The sequence below is a fragment of the Cajanus cajan genome, chromosome 3 (genome assembly GCF_000230855.2).
Source record: "Cajanus cajan strain Asha chromosome 3, NIPB_CcT2T_4, whole genome shotgun sequence".
NCBI classification, from domain to species: Eukaryota; Viridiplantae; Streptophyta; class Magnoliopsida; order Fabales; family Fabaceae; genus Cajanus; species Cajanus cajan.
This window is the reverse complement of record NC_138519.1, coordinates 10029952-10040757: the sequence shown is the minus strand read 5'-3', so window position 1 is coordinate 10040757 and position 10806 is coordinate 10029952. Positions and strand designations below refer to the sequence as shown.

Below are 10806 nucleotides of genomic sequence, written 5' to 3'. Positions count from 1 at the left end.
TTGTTGCTTTATGTTAAGGAAAATATTTCCGCACAATCGCACATAATGCAAATATTTGTCCATTTTTGTAACAAAGTAAACAATAGGCCTCGACAGAAAACAAGGCAGTGTAAATACGAAAAACTAACCAATGAGACTCATTGATTTCTTTATATTGCGAACCCTTGTCTTATATAGCATCATCTGAACAAAAGTATATCATTGCGCAATATTACAATTCCTCTCAAATGTTGAAATTTTAAGCTGCGAAATATATCAAAGCTCAACATATACGGACGATATAATAATCTCACAGCTACATAATATCAAACTTACACATGCACGAGCATTGCATTTGTATTTTAATGAAGTCAAGAGTTAAAGTCTAACTCCACTCAATAGAATCTAATATACACAATCATGGTTACGCTTGGAAACCAATTTGCAACAATGCAAACGGAAAAACACAATTTCCAAAGCACTAAACCAAGTTTCTAACGGAAAATCCAACACACTTAATCTACATGATGACTCATAAATCAATGGTCAAACCCCTAGCTCCATTAACATAAGGTGATGCTGCAGCTTTATCGACTCTTAAAGATCCATGCCTTGTAGGGTCATATTTTTCGCCATCACCCCAGAGGGCATAAGCTTCTTCGCCGTGGACGGCGTCGTCACCGATCTCGAGCTGCTCGTCGGGCATCCTCAAGGGTATGAAGAGCTGTATGGCCAGAAGAATGAGTGTGGTGGAGACCAAGTTCCATCCAGCAATGAAAAGTGCTCCCACTATTTGCTTCAAAAACTGAACACCACCATCACCACCATAGAAGGCACCCCTTGAGTTGGTCACAGGCAATAAGAGTTTACAAAGCTGAGGTTCTGCTAAGAGACCAGTGAGGAGACCACCCAAAAGACCAGCCACAGCATGTGTGTGAAACACTCCTAGGGTGTCATCTACCTGTGTATTAATTGTACAAGAAGAAAAAAATGTTAGCGTGTGTTCTAAAAAGAATTGGCTAAATTGATTTGGGTCGTTTGGTCTTTCACATTCCAAGTTATACTCAACGGGTAGATTCACACACGCATACATGTAACAAAATAGTTGTACTGAAATCTACGTGCAATTTTTGGATTTTTGGAGTCTTTCCAATGGCTGTGATTGTATCAGAAAAATATTAAATCAGTCGCATTACCTGAAATCTTTTTAGCAATTAAGCATTTTAAAAAAAATAATTACTGACCGCTTAGTTATGAAATGATTATCTACGAAGGAACATGAAAGATATGAAATGTTGAATGCCAAATCCATGGAACAATATATTTCATGAGTAACTAATCTCGTCAATAAGATGAGAGCATATGGAGAAAATATTTTTGATAGTAAAATGGTGGAGAAAATTTTTCGAATAATGTCAATGAAGTTTGATCATGTGGTGACTACAATAATTGAGTCGCACAACACACAAGCCATGACTATGTAAGAGTTATAGGGAAGCATCGAAAGTCACGTGAGCAAAATCTTAGAGAAGACCGAAAAAGCAAATGAAGAAACTTTAAAAAGTTAGATGAATCTCAACAATGTAGTCGAAACCGGTCAAAGTGTAGAAAGTAAAGGTCGCGATAATTACAATAATGAAGAAAGAGGAAGTTAGAGAGGAAGAATTCAAGGAAACAATAGAGGTAAAGGAAGTGGATATTTCAATCAAGGACGAGATAATAATTTTGTATCATTCAACTGAAGAAGACCAGGAAATAATTTTGTCTCTTCCAACCATGGAAGAGGATGAAGTAATAATTATCAACAAAGACCAAATTTTAATTGCTTTTATTGTGAAAAGTTTGGATACAAAGTTAACCATTGTAGATTTAAACAAGCAAACATGATAGAAAATCATCAAAATATTGGTGAAAATTGTTACAATCTACAAATTTTATTTTTGGCAAACAATACATTTTCTAAGGATGAAAAAATTTGGTATCTGGATACTGGATGTAACAATCATATGTGTGGAAAAAGAAATTATTTTCATCTTTAGATGAAATAGTATAATTTATCGTGAAATTTGAAAACAACATAAACATTCTTATTTTTGGGAAAGACTAAATTGCTATCAGATCGAAAGATGATTTGCAAAATTTCATCTATAATGTTTTTTATGCTTTTGATCTTCATCACAATTTATTGAGAATAAGACAACTATCAGAGAAAGGTTATAACATGCAAATTCATCATGTATACTACATATTGATATACATAAGTGAAAGATTTATAGTTAAGGTAAAAATGATTCTCAATGGCCTATTCCTTTAAAAATTTGTCATGGAAAGTTTTGTTGCTTAAATTCTGTTATTCCGAATGATGATTATGGCATATGCACTTTGGACAAAAAAATTATTAGAGATGGTTGATTAAGATTTGTGCACATTTGAGAATTAAATGTTATCTAATCTATATGCCAATCTGATGGAAACCATTCAATTAGGATGTTTGAAGATTTTTTTGTTCAAGATGAAGAATTATTATACAACTAACACTGAAAACCCCGAATTCCAATCCTTTTGAATCTCAAGTCTCCTTTTGAAACAGAAATCACAAGAAACGAGAATTAATTCGTGAATCCAACCTATCTGGTTCTTACCTCTTGCTGGGGAAAGAAGTGTTGATAAACAGATTACATGTGAAAGTGTCCATTTCCTAACTAACTTTCTAATTTTATTGAATGAGAATTAATGAAACAAGCGAAGCAATAAAGCGACCTATACCTAAACATGTACAGGGATATTATTGAATGATCGAATTAATGATCCAGAGCATCAGCAAAAGCGACCCAGATCTAAACTTATATAGAAATATTGCAAGTTTCTAAGCACACTTTTTAGATAAAATTTACGCCAGTCAAATATTCATTAAATAAAGTTGACGTAGAGGTGAAAAAGAGTTTTGTACTAAAGAGTTATTAGAAGAATAATTGTAAACATCTACCGAGTTTAATTAGAGAGAGGAGTGAGATAGAGAGAAAATGAAAAAAGTAAAAATAAATAAGAAAAAATTGGGATGAGAGTGAGTCGTTAGAAATAAAATAATTATTTTTATTATAATCATATATTTATTTTTTCCTTCAATTTCATCATATATTATTATTTTTTTCTTTCTAATTATATGATTTATCATGTCTATTAAGGAAAGAAGAAAACTCAAGAAAATTTCATAAGTTTAATTAATGTTATTCTGTGATCAGAATTAAAGTTTTACTTTCTAATTATATGATTTATCATGTCTATTAAGGAAAGAAGAAAACTCAAGAAAATTTCATAAGTTTAATTAATATTATTCTGTGATTAGAATTAAAGTTTTATTTTAATAATATACTTAAATATATATTATTAAAGTCAATAATAAATATAAACATATATTATTAGGAAAAAAACCTTTAATTTTAATTAAAAAAATTGTCAACCGTACATAAAGAGTGCATTAAAGTTTTATCCGAAAAGAAAATGGTACCTTCTGTAGAAGGCTTGACTTCTTGTGAAGGATCATCATGGTGACCCATGGAATGCTACCTGATAGTACTCCCATCACTATAGCCGCCCAAGATTGCACAAGCCCTGCAAGTTAATTAATTTCATCCCACCCTAGAATTAATGTATAGTCCATGTATATATCATTGAATGGTTGATTTAGATTTTAGAGTATTGTTGTGAAGTGTGCATAATAATATATATACCTGCTCCTGGGGTGATGCAAACGAGGCCAGTCATCATGCCCTGAACAGCTCCAACGACAGAAGGCTTGGAGAAGAAGATGACATCGAGAGAGGTCCAGACAAGGAGGCTAGTGGCGGCACAAATGTTAGTGTTGAGCACTGCGATCGAAGAGTCTATGTTCGCTGCATACGGTGCTCCTCCGTTGAACCCTGACCACCCCATCCACAGCAACCCCGCACCCGCTAGCATTAGCAGCACGTTGTTCGGTGGGAACCTCTCCCTGTCACTCTTCAACCTTGGCCCAACCTAATCAAATTCATTTGATCCTCACGCGTCATGCACACAGAATTGTCAAACCAAATCGACAATGTGGAAAATAAAATCTATCCACAGTGACAAAAAAATTCCATTGGATAAATGATAACAGCGAAGAAAGGTAGGTAGGTAGGTAGGTAGTGAAGTGATGTACCCAGTAAGCAGCGGTGAAACCAGCAACACCAGATGAAAGATGAATAACGTAACCACCAGAGTAATCAATGACACCCCAATGGTAGAGAAAGCCACCACCCCAAAGACTAAAGGCCCCAACAGTGTACGAAAAAACAAGCCAAAGCGGCACAAACGCCATCCACGCCTTGATGTTCATTCTCCCAAGAACCGACCCCGCCAACAGAATCATCGTAATAGCAGCGAAAGTAAACTGAAAGTACACAAGCGAAGCCATCGCGAACAAGGGCTCCGAAGTTGGGCTTTCCAGGGTCCCATTCTTGTGGAAGTGCGTGCTTTCGGGCACCCGGGCCTGGTTTATGAGAAACTTCTGGCCCAGTGCGGGCGCACCCTTGCCCCAGAACGGGAGGAGCTCGTCGCCGAAGGCCATGCGGTAACACAGCAGGACCCAGCATATGAGCACTGCGGCGAAGGCGTACAGGGCCATGAAGGCCGAGTTCACGGCCCATTTCTTCTTTACTATGCTCGCGTACAGGATCACCAGGCCCGGCATGCTCTGCAGGCCCACCAGAGTCGCCGCTGTTAGCTGCCACGCGTTGTCGCCTTTGTTCAGCCACTCCGGTGATGCTGGAAGGTGTTCTTGGTACGCTGTGCCACTCGCCATGCCTCCCACTCCCACCACAATTTCTGAATCCGACCAAACTTATTCTCGACTTCTACTCACGACTGTGTCTTCAATTTGTGTAACTCGACTTTAATTGTTGCTAAAACTTAAACTAGATTCGGATTCTTTAAGGAAGTTGTAGAAAAAATAAATAAAAATAACACGATGGTGAGATAAATTTCACTGAAAATAGCAGACAGATATTTTGTTGATGAATAACGTGAGTGAAAAATAGGATGGAAGGGAAATTTGTGAATCTTTATTTTGTATCTTTTTTGCTTTAGTGGGTGGTTGGTTTACTACTTGTATGGCTTTGTCTTCAATAAGAGTTGACAATTGTGAATACGACATGATGCTATTTTCACAGATGTATTTATATCTCTTGATTACGTGGTTAGCTTTAGATTTCTATCTTTATGTATATGAGACAACATCTATTAAAGGACATAATTCTATAAATGAATTTTAACATTATAAAGGATTAGTCAGTAATTTCAAGATGAGGAAAGAATGCGCTGGATTAAAAAAAAAATGGAAATTGATTAAGATACGCTGAGTTGAATCTTTTGAAACTTCGTGTGAACTGCCATTGTATTTTCACAAGTTGGAATAATTATTAATGAAACCGAGGTTGCGTAGTAAAATTTTGAATTTTGGCAGAAAGTGATGTTATGCTCCATTTGTTGAAAAGTTTAAAATAAAATAAAAATTGATGGACATGGTTGAAGAAAAATAGTGTGCTGACTCCCTATGGCGGGTCTAAGATTAAGGTGGAATTGTAAAATATTTTTATTATATATATAGAGAGATATTAGATTATATTATATATCAGCTCAGCCAAGACACTGGATATTATATGATAGTCTGACCCACACTTATTTCTTGGTTTCTTCCGTACAAAGAGTTAGATCAAAATGAATTTATATCTGTACTTCTGTTATGCATAGTTTATTATTATATATTTGTACTTATCTCGTTGCATCAGGACAATTGGCCATTTGAGTTTTTTTTTTTCAACTTCAGGGTTAATTTTATAAATGTAAATGTATAAATTCAGTCGATAGTTGGTATACCGAACTTTGCAAATGATTGCATAAAATTCTACCCACAGCATGTTTGTTTAATTAAGCTAGCAAATGATCTATTAATTGTTCGAAAGTTTCTTTTTTATTAGGTGAGTAATATGATATCAAAAGTAAAATTTTCATGTTCCGGGTGAAACAATTTATTCCATATTTGGTTACAAAGAAAGAAATAAGTGAAAAGTAATATTTTCATGTTTGGGGTGAGAAAATTTATGCAGTATTTCATTTTAAAAAAATGAGTAAAAAATTGAATGAAGAAAAAGAAAATAGTAACATCCATAGGAGTGAATTAGGTGACAATTGCTCACAACCAAAAATTGGAGAACAGATTAACAGAACTCATTTCACTTATTAGATAGCTCAACAAGTCAACGTAACAAAACATTGTCCACCACCATCTAGGCAATGTGTGTAGCTTTCGAGAACATCCTATTGATGAATGTCTTACTCTTACCTTAGAAGAACATTCTTACCAAGGTGGTGATATTGCTAGAATATTCACTACTCAGCAATATGATCTCCACAATAATAAAAAAATTATGGTCCATATTTTGAGATATAATTAATCTTGGATGCAAAGACCATCATATATAACCTGAAACGGGTCCTGTACAGGATAATATGCAGCAGCAGATGTAGTTCCTAATAGCTTCATGCAATAAATGTTAGAAAATATTGTTAAAAAAAATAACGAATGAGAATATTGTGCTGTAGTACTAATCCATGTCTTGAAAACAAATTTTGGTAGATCTTTAGTATAGTCTAAAATATGATTTATTTTTTAAGGTTTATATAGTATCGTGTCTAAACACATATTTGAGATCAAAACATGTTAAAGTCTCATGAATAATGCTCATAATAACAAAGTAGGAAAATATAGACAAATAGAAATAGTTATTTATCTCCTAAGACTCGCTCTATCACTTCTTATATAGTGTATGAATAATCAGTTTGTTGGTAAATACATCAGAAAAACTTTAATACTAATTGTAAGAAATTAAAGTAATTAATATATCAATGGTAACATAGCAATTAATTATTTCCATAATCTCTTATTAATGGTAGAAAAGTGAAAGAGAGGACGAAAAACAAGATTAGTTCCTAATAGCTTCATGTAATAAATAATAGAAAATATTGTTAAAAAAATAATGAAAGAGGATATTGTGTTGTAGTACTAATCAATGTCTTGAAAACAAATTTGTAGATATCTAATATAGTCTTACTAAGGCAAGTTGGCTCAACACTTTTCTAGGCTTAAAGCAAACATTTTAGATGTTGACTTTTTTAAATTAATAAAAATATATTAAAATATTATAATTTTATTTAGAGAATGGTTGCCAAATAAAAAAAAAAACTGAGTTCAATTGGTACTGGATTAATAGAGTTTAGAGAGTAAGACACAAAGAGTCAGAGAGAACAAATTAGGAATAGCTGTAATAGAAGGAGAAAAGTCATACAGAGAAATAATAGCCGATGGGATGGAACAAATCACAATTAATTGGAGAAAGAATCGGTTACATAATTATTATTTATGTAAAATATATTTAATATTTTTTAGGAGAGAGAAAATCGTGATAAAATGAGATTTTTTTAATTTCCAAAAAAATTATTCAGTTATTGTTAATAATGTAATATTTTTTATTTTTTATTTTTATAAATATTAGTAATAAATATTTTTTAGGGGCCTATAAATGAGATTTTTTTTTGTCTAAAGCGAGTGCTTTAGTAACTTGTGGGTTGAGCCAGCCCTGTCCCAAGGTTTATACAATATCGTGTCTAAGCTCATGCGTTTGAGATTAAAACATGTTAAAGTCTCACAAACAATGCTAAGAATAACAAAGTATAGGAAAATATAAACAAATAGAAATAGTTATTCATCTCCTAAGACTCGCTCTTTCACTTCTTATATAGTGTACAAATAATAAGTTTGTTGGCAAATACTTAAGAAAAACTTTTAATACCAATTGTAAGAAAAGTAATTAATATATCAATAACATAACAATTAATTATTTTCATAATCTCTTACTAATGGTTGATAAGTGAAAGAGAGGACGCAAAACAAAATTATTGGAAAAGGAAAGTTTCTTGTACTTAAGTGTTAATGATCAAACACTAAATTAACATATTGTGTAGTGAGGTTACTTCTTAAGTCCAAAAAGTAAATTACTCTTAAACTTAATGAATTTAAGATGAGACCCTTACAACACATTTTTACCTTTAAAATCGTGATAGCTTTGTGATTAAAATTTTACACAATTTATCACTTTGTATGTATTAGCACATTAGGTTGTTCATAGGTGCTTTAGAATGAAAACCAAAGTCTTTCATAAAAGGTGAGTTATGCCTAAAAACTCATGTCAATAGATATAACAAGAGCGTCTCTATAACACCATGCATATCAAGGGTTATGTATCTATCAAGAATTCATGGCTCGACCTCATATCAACCATTGCCACATGCCACAAAGACGAGAAATCTAGTGTATAGGAGTACACATATGGTTTCGTTTGACAACTAATTGGATGTGCACCATACTTTCCTTCATATATTCATGGCTTTAAGTTCATCCTCTCGATATATCTAAGACAATTTTCCTAAGTAACGATTTTGTGAAAGGATTTGTGTGACACCCTCTACCCCACATTACCATAACACAAATAATAAAAAATTGAATAACTATTATCATAGAGCTTAAATGATGGTGATGAGTTATTGCATGCATGATGCAGTCATGCTCAATGGAGTCATGCTCAATTGTGGATATTTTCTTTCTCTCTCGTGTAACAAACTAGATTCTATTTTTCCTTTTCTGTTTCTAGTGCTGCACGTTTTTCATTCCTCTACTTTGTCGCCTTCTGCTTCATACGTTGGCTATATAGACCCTTTCGTTTTATATCATTTTAAAGAGTGAATAACATACAGATTATTCCCTTCCTTCTATGGTGCATTTACTGATATGGTATCAGAGCTCTTGAAGTTCAAGAGCTCTGTAGGTTTCAATCGTTTCCATGGCGAGAGGTGGTGGTTCAGGTAGTGGAGGAGCGCCTTCATCTCCACCTTCGGACCCAGCTTTGAATCCCCTCAGTGAATATTACATTCATCCAGGAGAACATCCCTCAACACCTTTGGTCTCACCATTGCTTACTGTGAAGAACTATCATAGCTGGTCCAGGGCTATGAAGCGGTCATTAATTTCCAAAAATAAGTTTAAGTTCGTAAATGGTTCTTTACCGGCAACTTCTACCTTTGATCCAAGTTTCGATGCTTGGGAGAGATGCAATAATTTGGTACTCTCTTGGATCCTGAATTCTGTAGATCCAATTCTTTCTCAAAGCATCGAATATGTTGAAGTGGCAACTACAGCCTGGAAGCTTCTAAAGGACAGATTCTCTCAAGGAGATAGAGTAAGGATTTTCGAGTTACAGGAAGAGTTGATGGCAATGAAACAAGGTACTAACTCTGTTGCACACTACTTTACAGAAATGACTACATTATGGGATGAATTAGACAATTATAGACCTCTCCCAGATTGTGTTTGTCATATGAAATGTGTATGTGTTGCTAGCAAGAATGGTAGGCTTTTCAGGGAAGAAGATTGCATCATGAAGTTTTTGAGTGGGCTGAATGAAGAATTTGATGTAGTCAGGACACAAATCCTAATGATGGAACCATTTCCAGATGTTAATAAGGCTTTATCCTTAGTTTTACAACATGAAAGAAGAATTGGCAGCAACAATAATGTTGAGGAACAAACATTTGTTGGTGCTGTGGAAGGGAGAACATCTTTTGGCAGAGGAAAAAGAGGATCTAAGTCTTACGGATTTGGTAATAAAGGCAATTTTAAGCTCTGCAGTTTTTGTGGCAAGACAGGGCATACAGTAGACACTTGTTACAAAAAGCATGGATATCCCAACAATTTCAAAGGAAAAGGAAATGGATACAGCAACACAAATAGCGTGATGTCTGGATCACCGGAAGGAAGTGGAGATGATGCAGTATCAAATAGAGACTCAGATATGCCTCAGCATTCCCAGTTCTCACCAGAGCAGTATAAGGCTCTCATGGACCTTATCCAGTCTTCTAACCCTGCTAGTTCCTCAGGAAGCAATCAGGTTGCAGCTTTAACCACTACTCCAATTTCCAATCTGACTCTAAACTCAGGTAAACCAACTTCTCTGATTTGTTTAGCCGATTCCAAAACCTCATGCACCTGGATATTAGATTCGGGTGCAACAGACCACATTTGCTCCAATAAATCCTTGTTCACCTTCTTAGAACCATTGAAATCAAAATCTATATCAGTAAAACTTCCAAATGGTAACACAGTTCTAGCAACACATTCTGGTAAGGTCCTTTTAAATCCTCACCTAATTTTAACACATGTCTTATATCTCCCAGATTTTTCCTTAAACATCATTTCTGTGTCTAAACTAATCTCCTCTCTACATTGTACAATTACTTTCTTGCCTAATGCTTGTCTCATACAGGATCCGAAGTCTGTGAGGATGATTGGTTTTGCTGAAGAAGTTGATGGATTGTATTACTTGATCAAGACTTCCCAGAAACCTACTACAAATCCTTCACAAATCAACACATCTTCAACACACAATTCTACCTATTCTCCTAATGCTTTGTGGCATTTTAGACTTGGGCACATTTCTGAGTCTAGGCTAAACATGTTATCAGAATTGTATTCCTTCATAAACAATTGTAATCACAAGCATGTATGTGATGTTTGTCATTTTGCCAAACAGAGGAAGCTACCTTTTTCAGTTAGTAATTCTAAAACTTCAAGACCTTTTGAATTATTGCATTTAGATTTATGGGGCCCTTATAGTATACAAACTGTAAATCATCAAAGATATTTTTTAACCATTGTGGATGATTACAGTAGGTATACTTGGTTAATTCTCTTAAAAA

General features: G+C 34.3%; 2 protein-coding genes across 2 annotated transcripts; one reads left to right on the top strand and one right to left on the bottom strand.

Annotated features, from left to right (window-relative positions):
• Positions 1-236: 236 nt before the first annotated feature.
• Positions 237-5032, bottom strand: LOC109818833 (ammonium transporter 2). Its single transcript, XM_020384361.2, has 4 exons — positions 4160-5032; positions 3711-3996; positions 3488-3591; positions 237-940 (listed from the first exon to the last, which is right to left on the bottom strand). Exons 1-4 carry the CDS (start codon positions 4799-4801, stop codon positions 512-514), a joined length of 1461 nt encoding a protein of 486 aa, XP_020239950.1. The 5' UTR covers positions 4802-5032; the 3' UTR covers positions 237-511.
• Positions 5033-7139: 2107 nt separating this feature from the next.
• Positions 7140-10534, top strand: LOC145955521 (uncharacterized). Its single transcript, XM_083070357.1, has 2 exons — positions 7140-10047; positions 10374-10534. Exons 1-2 carry the CDS (start codon positions 8895-8897, stop codon positions 10406-10408), a joined length of 1188 nt encoding a protein of 395 aa, XP_082926483.1. The 5' UTR covers positions 7140-8894; the 3' UTR covers positions 10409-10534.
• The last annotated feature ends 272 nt before the right edge of the window (positions 10535-10806 follow it).